An 18,531-nucleotide genomic window follows, 5' to 3' on the forward strand; every position below is an offset into this window, starting at 1 on the left:
GTTAGGCCAAATTGTGTCCTACTTAACACTTTTTTGTTTCAGAAAAGAAATAAAAAGGAATTGCAATTAGAAATGGAATAAAATTTATTAACTTCCAATGCGCCATCCTGTCATAAAGCGCACGCTTGTCTTTGGGAAAAGGCATCATGTTAAAGCTAGTTTTTCGACTAATTCCCGGTACAATTTCAACTTTACACTGACATATATTTTTTCTCTAAACTTTGATCTCCACCCATCCGCTTAACCGCCGTGTTCTTGGCGAATCCCCCGTAGTGACTACGCGCCATGATATAGGAAGCAAGCAAGCAAGCAAGCGAAGCATCCCGCGATCATCATTCGCTGTCTCCCATAAATAGACGGATTTGAACGTAGCACTATAAAAAGCTAAAAGCAGTTCGCATGCAACAGAGTGAAGTCACTTATTTCGACAGGCGTTCCTTTCGTTCAGTGAACATCTCAATGCGTGGTATACCAAAATGGCGTAAACATAGCACCAGCAGTGTGAGTACCAACGCAGCCTGCGTCGGCCTACGTGTGCTACGGAGCGATCTATTCGCGTTACGCATACACTCTTCAAATGAACCCGTCTCTGGTGCAATTGAACACCAGAATTTTCTACATTCGCAGCTCGTAGCGCCTGTCCATATCAACAGCATCGAGGTCTTCCACTCCCCGCTCTCTAGCTTTATTGACAATTATCAAAGCAGAAATATATTTATCTTTTGCAGCCACCTGCCAAGCAGCCTGATCAGAACTAACGCGTATGCACGTACTCACAATAAAGAAATGTTCCGCATTGTGTATGCGCCTTCTGCGCACGTTTGCTCGATTCGGGGGGGAAATATTCATAATTGTGCGCTTTTGTACCAACAGAGTGTACGTGGACGTCGTGATCAACCACATGACTGGCGCCCTAGAGATAAATAAGGGCACCGCAGGGAGCACCTTCAATTACCATGAATTCAGCTACCCCGCCGTACCGTACGGTCCAGATGACTTCCACAGGAAAGAAAAATGTGGGACCAAGTCTGGCGGCATCGAAAGCTACGGAGACGCGCGGCAGGTGAGAACAATTTATAGAATCTGCATTGTTTTTTCTTCTTTCAGAATTCACCGATGACGTTTAATGGCAGCTCTCGATTGCAGCTCATATATCCTACAGATCCGTATATAAGAAACTTCAAGAGTATTTCTCTGAGTAGACCATAAATATGATCGCTTGGCGCAAACAAGGAAGGACGGGAGGGAACAAGGGGAGTGCCTTCCCTTTCGTCCTTCCTTGTTCGCGCCAAGGGATCATATTTATGGTCCCCTCAGCAGTATGAACCGACTAGCCCAGCAACGTATACTTCTAGATTGCAGAGTATCTGATTCAAGAATCCAGCGCTTGTGTTACATTCGGTTGATTTTCGGACAAATATATGAGAAGAGGAGGGAAGGTCGTTACTGCGACAATGCGAGCCTGTCCGCCAGGCGAAAATTTGCGCGCACGTGTTTGTTGCAGCGTATATGGCAGAACAACATAAAACACTCGGATATGCTTATCTATGCAGAGGGTATGCAAGAATCTGGAATGTGAACAAACGTGCGAGTTGATCACTACAATAATTGGAGCTCGCTCCAATTCCTTTTCACGATAATGAACGCAATTTGGCAGTCTAGTGCAAAGTAGGTGTGCCGTATCCTTATCACTTTACATATCAGGAATGTCGTGCAGCTGCTTATACATGCGAAAAGGAAAGAAATAGGTAAGTTAGTAGAATTCGTGCTTCGCAGCACAAAGGACAGTTACAAAATTGGCAGTGGTGTGTAAAAGCCTTCTTAGTTGTTTTCACCTCACTATGAGTTAAGTAATAATTTTTCAAGTAGTTTACCGATTAGAAAAAAGAATTGTTCACTACAACAAGAAAATAGTTTTGTTTTCTCCGTGGCCTTTCTTTGTGAGTTGATGTATTGTTATTCGGTAAACCTAACAATTAGGTGTAATGGGATTTTCGTGCCATTTACTACAATCTTCCGTTTACTTTTGCACTTAGCTAAAATGGTAGTGTAGCGACAGCAGAGGAATCAGTACAGGAGCGCTTCTGTTACAGTTGCCAGTTCTTGACAATGCTTTATGATTGTTTCAAACCACAACTGCCTGTTACGTCCTTCTTATAACAATAATAATCATTTATTTCCCTCAGTGATGGAGGAGACTGCGGGTAAAAGTCGCTTTAGAGGCAAACGACTTGACTAGAGCCCGCAGCCTCCTTTACAAGGCAAGCAGCAATTCAACGTCAACGGGATATATATATATATATATATATATATATATATATATATATAAATTGACTACATGTGAAATATGCACAAAAAATATACGCAAAAATACAAATTACCTGAACAACGCTGTTCAAATATTTACGAAAGATTGCGTGACAAAATTTTCACGTAAAGCTCGTACATCAGTTATATAAATATCAAGACTTGATTGCAGAAACAAATTTAATAGTGTTGGTAGTGTGTATGATATCTTTTGTGTAGAATAATTGGCACGCGGAATGACTACCTTCCACTGTTCCGTACACCTCGTGATGTAAGAATGTGTGTTCCTGGTGAGATTAGATAACTCATGAAGAAAATTTAAGTTCTCTTTTAACTCCAGTTTGAAAGCTTGACTTAAGTTGTAATTATAAATGTTAAACACGGGTGTTATATTTGCTTTCGGAAATAAGTCTGATGTGTGGGCATTGTAAGGCAGTTTAAATAGTACTCGCAAAAATTTTTTCTGAAGTATATGTATCTTTTCTAGATTCGTACGTGATGTGGTACCCCACACAAGCAGACAGTAATAAAGTGTAGAAAAAAATAGGGTGTTATAAACAAGAAACTTGATTCTGTAAGGTAAAAGAGGTCTCAGCCGCACCATCATGCCAACTACACGAGATAATTTGCCCAATATCGATTCTATGTGCACGTTCTAAAGCATATTTTTTGTGAAAATAACTCCCTGTATTTTAAAACTATCTACAATTTCTATGTTTACATCGCCTAAACAAGGTTGATGGAACTGATTATTTGCTTAGATTTGGGCCTAAAGATTATTGCTTTTGTTTTGTTTATATTGATTTGTAAACAGTTTCGTTTTGACCATACATGAAGAATTTTCATAGCAGTGTTAGCTTTATTCTCAAGGCTACTAGAGTCAGGTGATGAAAAAAGTATACTAGCATCGTCTGCGTACATTACGTATTTCGCATCTTTATAGATATTTACTAAGTCATTTATATATACGATAAACAAGAACAGGCCAAGAATACTACCATGAGGAACGCCTCTGATGATATGCTTCATGTTCGAGCGGCTACTGCTTATTTCAACATATTGATAGCGATTACCAAGATAAGATTTTGTAAGGATGCCCCAGTGCCCTCGAATACCGTAGGTTTCAAGCTTATCAAATAGAACCGAGTGAAGGATGCAATCAAATGCTTTAGTAAAATCAATATAAATACGACGGCTTTCTCCCTGGGCCGGTGTTTTCGAGAGGTCAGGATATCGAATTTCGAGTACGCTCAGAGAGTATTCCTTCTGATACGATTAAATGCCGTGATTTTTTGAACTTATCCTAGGAAGTCGCAGGGCCTTTCCAGTGTTTGTATTTGCCTATGAATGTTCGCGCAGGTGCGCAACTGCCAACTGGTCGGGCTCCGCGACTTGGACCATGGTAGAGAGCACGTTCGAGCCAAGATTGCTGAGTTCTTGAATCGACTCATCGGGTTTGGCGTGGCTGGATTCCGCGTCGACGCCGCCAAACACATGTGGCCTGCTGACCTCCAAGCCATCTATGCTACGCTTGATGACCTCAATACACAGTTCTTTGCCCCGGGAACCAAGCCCTTCATCTACCAGGAGGTGATCGACTTGGGTTACGGCGAGCCGGTCACCCGTTGGGAGTATCACCGCCTTGGCAGAGTGACCGAGTTCCTTTACGGAGCTAAGCTCGGTAAGTGCACAGTTGACGCACGCTACTATTTTCTAGTTTGGGATTTGTGAATCTAACAAAAAGAGCTAGGGACAGCCAAGTGAACTCTGTAAATACATACAGACAGCGTAATGTTACAAGAGAGTAACTCAGCAACATATATTTGCAGACGAACTGGAAAATATTCTGCAGGCAATTAAGGGTAGCATATGAATGTCTAATGTGCGCTGCACATTTATGTCTGAATTTAGAGAATAAGTTGCAATTTTAGCAACAAACGTGCAAAATCTGGCATTGAATCAGGCTCACAGAACATTTAATAAATTGCCATGACGTTTGTTTGTTTACTACACAACTGCGATATAGATAAATAAGCTACTATAAATCTTTTCTAGGATCTATATGATGATTAGGATAAGCTACCATAAATCTTGACCAGGATCTATAAGACGCCAAGCATGTATAAATCGTCCGTCATCACTGAAATCTTTTTTCATCACGACAACTATTATATGGGACACTCGAGGTCCATTTCTGCCGCAGGCGTCGGCGTCGCCGTGAAGTTCCTTATAAAGTCCAAGGGCAATAATATAGTCGCCGCGCGCCGTATGCTGCATGAGCGAGTGAAAGCATGTAACGTGATCTGGCGATCGCCGCTGAATCTCGCGCACTCAACCGACGAAAGCGGGGATCAAGTACGCATCCTTCCGTCACGCGCAAGGCTTTGGGGGGAGAGTAGGGAAGGACGTAGCGTTTTAATCAGGCGGCCCGGGCTATAGGCCCCGCCATCGACGCATGCTCGGCCGGATCGCTGCATCTTGAAAGCCATCTGTGACGGGTAGAGAGTCCGCGCTGCACCATTTTCGCGTTGATGCGAGCGGCTGCAGGGAAGTCAATTCGCTCGCTGCTGCTGGCGTGCTTCCTCACTGCAACGTTTTGACAGCGAGTTTTCGTGGTCATCGAGCCAGATGTGTTCGTTTGCTTGTGGGCGCGTGAGACCATGTACGTTAATTTACTTATGCCAACGTCCAGAAGTTATACGGGCGATAAACCTGCTATGCTTACTTCGTATAGCTGTCCACTAATTTCCTATCGCAATCGATGTTTTGCCTTTCTGGCGAAACTGGGACATTTTATTTATGAGAATGACCGCCGGAGTAAAGAGTCTGGAAGATACAAATAGCGCAGTGGGAGAAGTAGGCTAACAAGGTTTTCACATTATTAAATTACTAGCGAGGGATCTTCATACACTGCGCTGTGTTACACTTGTTTTCAGACGCAGTCTCGTCGCTTGGCTTTGCTAAGCAGCTGAATGATAGCCTTTCGATAAACAAAATCCTACTTTAGTACACCCGCATGTGAAACATAGGAACAAGAGCCGAAAATACGGCGCTCATGCCTTATCCCAGGTTTTACTGCTACTTAAGTTGCGAACCTTTCCTCCTCGGAAAGATTCATTGAATATATAGATCTGTAGCTCCAGTCTCAGTGAGGGGTTGAGGCGGGATACAGTTTGATGTTTATTGAAACCTGCAAATACCTGTGTATGTCACGCTTCAAGTTTGTTTTCCCCATAGGGAATTATTAAGGTCGTGAATGTAGAGTAAAAAGTGCAGAGCCAGAAGTCCTGAAAGGTCTTGAATTTTTAAGCTTTCTGTGTAGTGAGGCACATTGTGACGGTGTAGCGACAGTGAAGAACCAGACAGTTACAAAGCTGTGACTCTCAAACCTAACTCTCTGCTTGGCGTCATGTGCCGAGAAAAACAAGCTCCACTCAAAGTAGGGCGATATCGGTAAGCACAGTCGTCGTACTTCACAATTTAATCTTCGGAGCAATTACGTCAGTTATTTATACATGACTAATTGTACATTTCAGCGTAATCGCTGATGATCGCATGCACTCTAATAGATATCCGACTACTCGTGCTCAATACGCATACTTATTGGCCCAACGTCTTTCAATATACAATTAGAGACACGGTAACGAAATTCCCTATGCGTGGTAGCTGTGCCTTGAGCCGAGCGATGAGTGGGTAGCAATTGCTCACTATTATTATATTGATACATGCATATTGCATGTTTCTTGTGGCCGATGCACGCGGGCGCCCTGATGAACACGACAAATGCCCTCTGGCTCTCGAGTTGTCGGCTGGGCTGGCCAGCGCCTCGCCGTATGCCTCCTACCTCAGGCGTATCCCTCGATGACAGTCGTCGTGCTCACTCGCCGTCAACTCAGCGCCGTATTCATCGCCTACCAATTATGGGCCCTCCCGGACGGAAAACTAGACCATACAGCTCCTGGGAGCGGTGCTGCATTATCTTTGTCGTGTAGAAATCCTCCACTTACTCTCCCAACGAACCAGAACTTACTTGATGTTCGCGTAGACGGTGTCCCTTTGACGGCGTTAATAGATACTAGAGCCCAGATGCCCATAATGAATTGTAACCTCCGTCGTCGCCTGAGGAAGGTTCTCACGACTCCTACTACTCGAGCCTTACGTGTGGTCGATTGTAGCACTGTTGACGTCACTGGAATGTGCACTTCCCGTATCAGTGTCGCCAGCCGCCACGTTCCTGTTCTTTTTACAGTGCTGACCAATTGTCCCCATGGCCTGATACTTGGACTCGACTTTCTTACGGCGCATTCAGCTTTGATCGACTGCTCTCTGCAGGTACCCTTTGCCTCGAACTTCCTCTACTCATTCATATTCGTGCCGAGCAATTTCAGTACGACCGCCTTCGTCCGCCTGCCGCCTAAAGCCTTGACGTTTGTCGATTTGCTGTCATCTTTTGCTGTGCCCGATGGCGATTACGTCGCCACACCTGTTCCTGATATCCTTTTGATGCGCAATATCACTGTGCCCCACTCCATTGTCACCGTCGCCGATAACCGGACATGACTCCCCGACGTCACTTTCGCCCTGACAAAGGAAGTACTACCCCAAGGCATATCGGTTGCAACGCTGCGTGCTGTAGGAAATGACCACGTCAAGACGTTTTCAGTCCCATGCACCGCCGGCCATATCGAGTTTCTGCTTCAGAGCGTAAGGTTATTCACGATGAAGTGAACAAGATACTTGCCAAAGGTATTGTTGAACCTTCGTCGGGCCTTTGGGCGTCGCCCGTGGTACTTGTTAAAAAGAAAGATGGCACATGGCGTTTCTGTATAGATTACCGTCATCTAAACCACATTACCAAGAAAGACGTCTACCCCTTGCCTCGCATTGACGACGCCCTCGATTGTCTCCACGGTGCCAAAAACTTTTCATCAATAGACCTTGGGTCTGGTTATTGGCGAATTTCTGTGGATGAAAAGGACCAAGTGAAGACCACGTGCACGTTGGTCACCCCTGATGGCCAATATTAATTCAAAGTTATGCCATTCGGTCTATGTAATTCCCCAGCAACGTTCGAACGTATGATGGACTCTTTACTTCAAGGGTTCAAATGGTCACCATACCTCTGCTACCTCGACGACGTTCTCGTATTTTCACCTATATTTGAGACACGCCTTGAGCGCTTATCAGCTGTTTTTCAAGTCTTCTGCAAGGCTGGGCTGCAACTAAATTAATCGAAGTGTCACTTCGGTCGTCGGCAGATTACAGTGCTGGGCCACCTCGTCGACGCTTCCGGTATTCAGCCAGACCAGGAGAAAATTCCGACTGTCACGTCTTTTCCTGTACCTCAGTCTGTCAGACTTCCGAAGTTTTATGGGACTCTGCTGCTACTTCCGACGCTTCATTAAAACTTCGCAGCGATTGCACGACCACTTACTGATCTTCTGAAGAAGGACGTGCCGTTTACGTGGGGCCCCGCGCAAACTGCCGCCTGTGCCCAGCTCACCAGCATTCTGACCACGCCACCTATACTGGCCCCCTTTGACCCGTCCTCTCCTACAGAGGTATGTACCGGCCGGCCAGCTGTTCTCAAGATCGTGTTGTCACCTACGGTAGCCGCCTCCTCACAGCAGCGGAGCGCAACTATTCGATTACATATGATGAATGCCTGGCTCTCGTCTGGGCGGTTTCCAAATTCCGCCCGTACTTGTATGGCACGCCCTTTCTGTAATCGCGGACCACCACGTGCTCTGCTGGCCTTCCTCACTCAAGGATCCTACCGGCCGGCTTGGTCGCTGGGCTCTGCTGCCGCAATGATATTGTTATGCAGTAATGCACAAGTCGGGCCGATTACATCAAGACGCAGGCTGTTTATCACACTATCCAGTGGACAATCATTCCGCCAAACCCTGACGCCGATGCCGACGCTTGTGTTTTCTCCGTTTCTCAGCTGCTACAAGTTGCCAACGAGCAACGCCGTGGTGCCGCCTTGCGCGCCGTCATTGATGACTTGGACTGTTCGTCTTGTGATCCGTGCCTTCACCTGTTTGTTCTAGGCGATGGCGTATTCTATTGCCACAATGTACACCCCGACGGCCCTGCCTTACTGCTCGTCATTCCTATGCACCGCCGGTCAGCTGTTCTCCAAGAACTTCATGATTTACCAACGGCAGGTCACCTTCGCGTCTTCCGCACCTCCGACCGGAATCGCCGACGCTTTTTTTGGCCAGACCTTGCCCGCTCCGTCCGGAAATACGTTGCGGCGTGTGAGAAATGCCAGCGCCGAAAAACGCCATCGGCGCTCCATACCGGGTGCCTTCAACCATTCGACATTCCTTCGGAGCCGTTCTTTCGCGTTGGCTTGGACCTACTTGGCCCTTTCCCTCTATCCACATCTGGCAACAAGTGGGTTGCTGTGGCAACAGATTACGCCACGCGCTACGCCATCACCAGAGCACTTCCAACAAGCTGCGCCACAGATGTCGCCGATTTCGCTTGACGTGGCGGGATTCTGAAGCATGGCGTTCCACACCAATCGCTCACTGACCGTGGTCGGACATTTATTTCTAAAGTCATCGCCGACATCCTGCAATCCTGCTCACCGAAGCACAAGCTGGCTACGTCTTACCATCCACAGTCTAATGGCCTCACGGAGCGTCTGAATCGTACCCTAACAGGCATGCTTGCAAAGTATGCCTCGTCCGACCACATTGATTGGGGCCTTGCCCTACCATATGTCACTTTTGCATATTATTCTTCGCGTCACGGCACTACCGGTTATTCCCCGTTCTTTCTGTTGTTCGGCCGAGAACCTACATTGATACTGGACGCATCCCTCCCATCCACCGCAGCAGAGACCAGCGAGTAGGCCCTTGACGCCGTTACCAGGGCAGCCCAAGCACGCGAAATTGCCCGCGCTCGCCTGCTGACCTCGCAAGAGAAGCAATGGAGTTTGTACGATCGCCAGCACAGAGACGTCCACTTTTTCGCCGGGATCTCTGGTACTCCTGTGGTCCCCGACTCGTCACGTTGGCCTGTCATAAAAACTCCTGTCTCGGTACACAGGCCCATATGGAGTGCTGCGTGCTGTGACTCCAGTTATGTACGAAATCGTCCTTCAGTACCAGTGCCTCATATGCCCCGAATTCCACTGACGTTGTGCATATCTCACCCCTAAAACCATATTAATCTCCTGTTATCACCGATATTTAGACGCACCGCGACGGTGCTACCGCCGTCGGGGATAATGATACATGCATATTGCGTGCTTCTTCTGGCCGATGCACGCGGGCGCCCCGACGAAGACGACAAACGCTCTCTGGCTCTCGAGCTGTCGGCTGCACTGGCCAACGCCGCATTATTCTTTGTAAATACACTTTGTAAATAGTCTCCAGTTCTTATTCCTTCGTTCGCGTGACAGTATTATATCGCCTTATTATCCTCACTCCGCCACAGCCCTAGGAACCGTACCCGAAACGCTGTATCAAAATCCATTAACTTGACAGCCAGCACACTTTCACCTCAACCACGTTAAACTCTCCCGATCATTGTTAGACGAAAGCTGATGTAACATAGACTGATATGGTAAACAGTGTAAGTAGCAGCTCGAGCGTTTTTCTGGGCGAGCTCGTGGGTCGGCCTGAATGGCGAGTGGTACCACACTACCGCATCGTTCGAAAGAGAATGATTGCAACATTCTCCTGTGGCTGAGGCTGTAGACGTGGCTCGTAGCGTGGTGCTGCACCATCTGGGTTGTGGCTACGACAACGGCAACTATACGACAGGCACGTGTGATGCACTTGTAGGCGCCGTCACTGTCAGCACGTGCGAATCCCAGTACAGATGTTTTCTGAGCAGTCGGGTCCCGGTTGTCCTGCTCGCTTCTCTGTGAACTGCCCCCGAAGATAGTTATTGAGTTCTGCAGTCTCAGAGATTCCAGTTGACAGGAGAGCCATGGCTCGAGGCATTCTATTTTCAGATTTCTTTTTCCTATGGCTATCTAACTGAGCTGTCTCGCTTGCTAAGGTCAGGCGTTCAAATCCCCCTTCTTTTTTTAAGTGTACGAACTGAAACGGTAGCATGGAGCAGAGGTAGAACATCAGTCTTTCAATCTAAAAATCGTAAGCTCAAATTCTCCTCGAGTACACTACATCTCCAGGCTTGGAGTGGCGCCTGACATCGGCACAAAAGAAAAAAGAATGCCGAGAGCCAGCGAAGCTATACTAGACCAGATGCCACTAAATTAGGAAGACCCACTAAGCTTCAGCAAAAGACACATCCTCACCAAAAGAGGAAGTGGCCTCCCCGGTGCAGTATTCGGCCACTACCTCCCTCATGACTCCCACAACCCATGACCCTCAGTTCCAAGCAGCTGCGGAGCACCTAACCAAGACGGTGACCAGACTTGCGATGCGGCAGCGGGTGCTTACAATCTGGGGACCAGGACAGGCCGCCACTGGAAACTGAACCTGGCAACGTTCTGGAGGGAAGCAAGCTTAGCACGCTGGAGGTACTATCAGGCATTGTTTGTTATATGATTGGCCTTAGGGAGTTCAGAATTGGTGAGGCTTATACAGGGCTGACTAACGGCCACGTCCTCCGCGAGAGAGGATTTCCAAATAAGGGGTAGAACTTCTAATCCATAAGGACATTGTGGGCAACATGGAGGAATTCCACAGCATTAATGAGAGGCTGGCAGTTGTCGTAAGAAAGCTAAATAAGACGCACATAATCGAGGTAGTATAAACCTACGCCCCAACCTCTATTCATGATGATGAAGAGATAGGCCATCTTTATGAGGAGATTGAATTAGCGATGAAACAAGTGAAAACTCAGTATTCTGTAGTCTTCAATGCACAAGTTGTGAAGAGCAGGCTGGTGAACAAGCATTTGGCAACTACGGCGTAGGTTCTAGGAGCACTAGAGGAAAGATGTTTGTAGAATTCGCGGAAAGAAATAAGCTCCGAATAATGAATACTTTCTTCAAGAAGCATACCTAGAGGAAGTGGAACTGAAAAATCTCTAATGAAGAAACAACGAATTAAATAGATTTCATGCTGTCGGTCGATCCCAGCATAGTGGAGGATGCAGAAGTGTTAGGTAGGGTAAAATTCAGTGATAATAGCATAGCGGGGTTTTGGATGTTCCTGAATATAGAGAGAGAATGCGTGAAATTACTTAAGAAGAAACAGGCAAACTTAGGCGTAGTAAGGGTGAAATCGAATTAGTCCACGCTGGTACTTGCAAATAAATATGCAGCTTTAGAACAGAGAGATGAAGATAACATAGAGGTGATGAATGAAACCGTAACCAGACTAGCCCCAGAAGCAGTAAGTGAAGTGGGAGGTAACGCGCCGAGGCAACCAGTAGGTAAGCTCTCCCAAGCAAGGGCGCTAATAAACAAACAAGAAAGCATGAATGTGTCCAACTCAAGAAATCAGATAGAATTCGCGGAACTACAAATAGTGATCAACAAGGAGAAAGTAAGGCACATTTGAAATTATAACGCTAGGAAGACTGAGGAAGCAGAAGAACTGAACGCAGTATGAAATCAGTGAGAGAAAAAATGGGATAGGACGAGGCAAAATGTATGCACTGAAACAGAAGCACGGTAATATCACCAGCAATTTCGAAGATGTAGTAAAAACAGCAGAACAATTCTATACTGAGTTTTACAATACCAAGAGCAGCCACGCTACCGCCATTCGAAGTAGAAACGAACAGGATACAGAGGCTCCATCCATAACCAGCGACGCAGATAGAATAGCCTTGCAAGACATGACCCCCGGAGAACCGGCAGGATCAGATGAAATAACAGTCGACTTAATAAAAGATGGAGAAGATATCATGCTTGAAAAGCTTGGAGCCCTTAACACAAAATGTCTCGGGACTTCACGGGTTCCAGAAAACTGGGAGAATGCCATCATTATACTAATCTACAAAAAGGTACCCGTTGAACAATTGAAAAATATTAGGCCCATTAGCTTACTTTCGGTGTTGTATAAAATATTCACTAAGGTAATTTCCAGTACGATGAGACCAATACACTTGACTTCACTCTCCTAAGCGAAGAGGCTGGCTTCAGAAAGGAATCCTCTACAATGAATAACATCCATGTCATTAATCAGGTAATTGAGAAATCTGCGGAGTACTATCAACCTGTCTATACGGCTTTCATAGATTATGAAAAGACATTTGATTCAGTAGAGATACCAGCATAAAGGCATTGTGGAATCAAGGAGTACAGGAGAAAATAGTAAAGGAGGTTTATGTGAATGTGTTCGGAAATATCTGCAAAGACACGTCAGCTGCCTTGGTTCTCCACAAGAAAAGTAGAAAGATACATTTAAAGGAGGAAGTCATGCAAGGAGACGCAATGTCTCCAATGCTACTGACTGCATGCTTAGAATACGTATTCAAGCTATATAACTGGGAAGGCTTAGGAGTGAGCATCCACAGCGAATACCTCAGCAACCTTCGGTTTCCAGATCGCATTATCCTCCTCAGCAACGCTGGGGACGAATTAGAACAAATTACTAAGAACATGAACAGACGGTGGTGTCGAACAATAATATTCAGAATACAATGATAATGCCCAATGGCCTGGCAAGAGAACAACAGTTTGCCAGTCAGCCTCTAGAGTTTCGCGAAGGAGTACGTTTGTCGAGGTCAATTACTCACAGAATACCCTGACCATGAGAAGGAAATTTAGCAAAGAATACAAATGAGTTGCAGTGCGTACCGCAGGCGTTGCCAGATCATTACTGTGAGCTTACTACTATCATTGAAAAGGAAGCTGTATAATCAATGCGTTCTACTGGCGCTGACATATGGGCTCAAGAGGCTCGAGAATAGTCCCGAGAAGGCATTGAGAAGTATGTTTTTTGGGGCTAGTTGGTTAGGTACAGCAGTGTGGGTAATAGCGCTGGAAGACATGGACACGAGCGAGACGACAGGATGAGCGCCAACTTTGAACTGTCTTTATTTCTAGAAAAACACCGTATTTGTAGGCACGCACACCGAAGAGGCTCAATCACCGCACATGAAAACCAGCGGCTTCGTGGAACACAAATTCCCGCATAGCCAGAACGACTGAAGGGGAAGTGATGCAGTTATCAGCTGCCTTTGCCATTAAAGCAGCTTCAGCAACTTCTCGCGTAACTTTATCTTCATTTATACAGAAAACAGAGCACTTCATAAAGAAGAGTTTACAACCACAATGCACAGACACATGACTATCTGGGTATCGGTTCAATTTTTGGCTAGGTTCTCTTAACCCATCGTTCACGCATATCCCAGACTGCCAATGTAAACCTTGCCACCGTAGCCTCGTCATCCGACTGCCGTCATACCGCCGTCTTCCCGCCATCGCCGTCACGCCATTGTCGTCATACACTCGACGTCAGCCATTGTCACGTCATCGCGTCACCGTTTTACAGTCATTGTCCGGCATTTAATGCAGTCGGTCGTCGTGGTGCCGGTATAGTGCTTTCAGTGTCGTGATGTTAAATTCTTCATTCGACCCGTCATGCCGTTGTCATCACGCCACCATCGTGACGCAGTCGTCGTCATACCACTGCCGTGATGCTGTAACCGTCACGCTGTCTTCTTATTATTGTCATCACTGTAGTAACGCACTCCCGTTGTCGTCTTGCTGCAGTCGGCTTACCGCTTTCGTCGTTCAATCGATGTCGATTGCTCTTCCTCATACCATAATCGTGCCGTTGTCATTCTTTTGTTATTAGGCCGCCGTTGTCATGCCATCGTTGGAAACGTCGAATCATTGTCAGAGAATCGCTATTACGCAACGTTTGTCTAGCCGTCGTTGTCATGCCATCTTCGTCACTCCAGCCTCGTCGTCCACCTCTCGATATGCGGTCGTCTTCTTAGAGCTTTCATGATAAAGCATTCGTCATGCCTATGCTGTCATACAGTCGCCTTCAACCTATTATCCTCATACAGTAGTGATTCTATTGTCCTCACGCATTTCTTGTTTTAACGTCGTTCCGATGGCGGCGCGTTCCTTCCACCGTTATGATTCTAACCACCTCCTCCTACTCTCGTCCTGCCATCGTGGTCACGCTATCGTCATCATACAGTCGCCGCTTCACATAATTGTCCTCCTGTCGTCATCATCTAACTATCATTTTACCATCGCTATGACTTCAGTAATGTCATGCCGTTGTCGTCACGCCTTCTTTCTCATACCGCCTACGTCGATCCGTCGACGTCACTCCTTCTCGTCAATCTATCGTAATTATGATGTCGTCATTCATTCGTGAATATGCGCCGTCGTGGAGCCGTCGTCGTCATTTCGTCGTCCCTAGTCGCTATCACGCGTCCGTTCCCACTTCGTCGTCGTCATGCCATCTTGTTCGTACCATTGTCGTCATTCCAGCTTCGTCATCCTGCTGTCGTCACACCATCGGCGTCACGGCATTGTCATCATACACAACTGAGTACTAGTAAGCGCATTGGAACTGTACTTACCAGTTTTCAGTTGTTACGCATGGATCAACTAGCCTAGCAACAGATTTTGCTAACGTCATAGACTCATCGTCATCCCATTATCGTCATCTTGCCGTCGTCACAAAGTCGTCCTTATGCCATGGTCATAAAATACACACTAAACAAAAATAACGCGAAACGGGAGTAAACCGCTCGTCCTGTATCGCATTCCCGTTTCTGGGTTTTTTTTACTACGTACCAGTCGAGGTAAAAATTTACTACCATGCTGACCAAGGTTTTTGTATGTAGAAACGAGAGTAATTTTTTAATCTGTGGGAAGGTTTTTAGGGACGATAGTGGGACTATATTTTTACTGCCATCACGAAGTTCTAGAGGCTATTCCTGAGAGTTATTTTTCAAGCCCATTCGCGAGTTTCTTGGTTCTGATGTGGGAGTATTTTTTTACCTCATTCATCCAGTTTTCTAGGCTATTCCTGGGAGTTATTTTTAGGCCTATTCTCGAGTTTGTTGATACTGATGTCGGGGTATTTTCTTACCTCGTTATCACGGTTTCGTAGCTCTACCTGAGAGTAATTTTTCAAGCCCATTCTGTGGTTTGTTGGAGCTGATCTCGGAGTATTTTTTTACCTCGTTCATCATGTTTTCTCGGTTCTTTCCGAGAGTAATTTTTCAAGCCCGTTCTAGAGTTTCTTGGGCCTGATGTGGAAATATTTCGAAGATAATTGAAAGATTACAAAGACGATTTCATGGATCCCAAGCATGAGGGATTGTTTATTAGTTCTGACATGTTTCTCATAAAAAAGTCAGGCATGAGTTAATCATCACAAAACTATAGCCTTATAAGATACTGTGATAAGCATAATAAATATTTGTACTAACACACAGACTTGGGGCTGGTAACTGCCCATTAGATCTCTCATAGCAAAATAAAATACATCACAACACATTCAATGTGCAATCCCACTAAAGTACAGTGAAAACAAGCAACATACAATATAAAATCTAACTGATAAATATACAGTCAGTACTAGAGACGTTCACATAAAACTCACTGAATATGCAGGTCATTCCTTCAAACAGGCAGTTGTCCAGAACATGGGTGTGCAGTGCATTCAATGGATTAGTATGAACATAACTATGCAACATAAAAATATTGCACTTAAGGCCAAATGGCATCTGCTGCTAATGGCCATTACTGCGCCAGACAAAATGAAACAACCATGTGGTAAATACAGCAAGCATTCGTACTATCACATTAGTGCCGGCCACTGCCCACCATATCTCTCACTGCAAAAAAAAACAACTATCAACGCATTCACGATGTAGTGAAACTAAAGCACAGTGAAAACAAAATGACACACAATACAAAATCTAACTCACAAATACACAGGCAGTACTAGAGATGTTGACATTAGACACACTGAATATGCAGATCATTCCTTCAAACAGGCAGTTGTCCAGAACATGGGTCTGCAGTGCATTCAATGGATGATTATGGACAAAACTATGCAACATAAAAATATTGCACATAAGGCCAAATGACATCTGCTGCTAACGGCCACTAGTGCCTCAGACGAAATGAAACAACCATGTGGTAAATACAGCAAGCATTCGTACTATCACATTAGTGCCGGCAACTGCCCACCACATCTGTCACGGCAAAATAAAAACTATCACAACACATTCAAGATGTAGTGAAGCTAAGTCAGTAGTAGAGATGTTCACATTAGACCCACTGAATATGCAGACAATTTCTTCAAACAGGCAGTTGTCCACAACATGCGCGTGCAGTGCATTCAATGGATCATGAACAATACTATGCAACATAAAAACATTGCACTTAAGGGCAGCTAGCATCTGCTGCTAATGACCATTAGTGCCCCAGCGAAATGAAACAATCGTGATAAATACAGCAAGCATTCATACTATCACATTAGTGTTGGCAACTGTCCACCATATCGTTCATTGCAAAAGAAAAACTATCACAACACATTCAAGATGTAGTGAAACTAAAGTACAGTGAAAATAAACAAGTGACACAATATACAAAACTCTTCAGTATTGCAACAAGCAAATGAGAGGGCACTAGAGATTACCATTAGACCCATCGATAGCATACTGACCTTCAAACAGCTAGTTGCCCAAGACATGGGTGCACAGTGCAATGAATGGATAGTTAGGAAGAAAACTGCAACAACCATGAGCAACATGTTCTATAAACTTTCAAAATTTCTAAAAAATGACCTCACTCAGATAAGGAAAATGGTGATTGCTAATACACACGACAAAACATATATGTGAAAACAGCCATTAACTGATACTAAAGCCCCTCCATACACGTTTCTGCCGACCAGGTTAAGTACCGCCAACCTACCCTCTTCCTCCACGCTCCTCTGCCACTCACCCCCTTAGCTTTCGGTGTCAAGCGGAATTTCCGTAGCTGCAGCTTCCTGTTCCGAGTGGAAGTAACGCTATGTTTTTCTTAACGTTGTTTACTTTCGCGTCGATGGAGAGGCTTTAATTGCACCAGCTGCGGTTTAAACTGTGAATGCGATTCCATCCAAGTACCACCGCCTATTGCAATCAGCGATCTGATCGTGTTCGCTGTTTCGCGTCAACCTGCGACGGGTTGTGCCACGAGAGACAACGTACAGTGGAATGTAGTGCCTGGGCGCTTGGAGACCACTGCCGTTTTTCGTGCATTTAGAAAACAGCGACCACGAATTACTACTTCAGCGGAATACAACAGCTTGTCGCCTTTGCATTCTTCTCATGGTGACTCCCACAGCTCTGCTAAGCACGCGTGGGCGTCTCACCATCGGCAGTCAAAGCGAAAATTCCCGCAGCACAACTTTAGGAAGCGGTAACGCCGGAACCGGAAACTTTTAAACTGGAAATGCTGGAACCGGATTTGGTGTGAGGGGAAAAGGCGGCGCACAACAAAGGTTGTCGCTACTTAAGAAAGCGGCAGTGGCACGTGGATGGAGGGGCTCTAACTGATACCACTCCCCCTTGTGCTCAAAGAAAACATATGCAGCCCGTTTTCCACACAAGAGGAACACGTTGCACAACTGTATTGCAGTACTTATGGGTACAAGCCAGATTTCAATTTCGTTGCCTAAAAATCGTAGTGCTTCTTAGATAGACTAAAAGGGAATTGAGCGTGTTGCCCTTGTCCGTTTCTAGGCATGCAGTTGTGATGGATGCCATATGCTTGTGTGACAAATTGAACATGGTGCTATAGGTACAACTACAAGGATGTATATTTGTAGCTGCCCTCAAACCCCTTCATGTTGCCAGTCAGCATCTATGGTGTATCTTTGTATTGCTCATCTAACACTGTTTACACACAGAAGGCATGTCTGAATACCAAACCACCTTATTCTCCAGTTACTTTAAAGTGAATGCGTTGTGACAAAGTGTAATGTGAGAAGTCCATGATAAAGAAAAAAAAATTGCTAATTCAACTCCTTCCTGAATTACCAATTTCTGGGCCATTAAGTTTTGCATAATACACTTGTGATTAACACAGAGCCACGTTGGCCTAACCCTAGTGGCACAGGACATCCTTCAAGTTATCAATTGGTACAGAATCATTGAGCATGCTGCTGGTGCTTTTGCCCCCGCTGAGAATACCTGTGGAATACTAACACACATTTTGTTGCTGAAGGTCCATTACAGAAATACTAAAGTGAAACAGTAAATCATTTTATACTGATAAAACAATCTTTCAGAACTGTATTCATGAACATTGTGGCA

At 45.4% G+C, this 18,531-nt stretch overlaps 1 protein-coding gene across 1 annotated transcript in view; it reads left to right on the forward strand.

The window, feature by feature from the left end:
* LOC135904279 (pancreatic alpha-amylase-like) overlaps window positions 1-18,531 on the forward strand; it is a 71,016-nt gene that overhangs the window by 23,850 nt on the left and 28,635 nt on the right. The window contains exons 3-4 of the mRNA XM_065434911.1: window positions 874-1,063; window positions 3,667-3,988. Coding sequence (XP_065290983.1) covers window positions 874-1,063; window positions 3,667-3,988 — 512 coding nt within the window. The remainder of the gene's footprint in view (window positions 1-873; window positions 1,064-3,666; window positions 3,989-18,531) is intronic.

This window comes from Dermacentor albipictus, chromosome 2, assembly GCF_038994185.2.
Source record: "Dermacentor albipictus isolate Rhodes 1998 colony chromosome 2, USDA_Dalb.pri_finalv2, whole genome shotgun sequence".
Classification (NCBI taxonomy): domain Eukaryota; kingdom Metazoa; phylum Arthropoda; class Arachnida; order Ixodida; family Ixodidae; genus Dermacentor; species Dermacentor albipictus.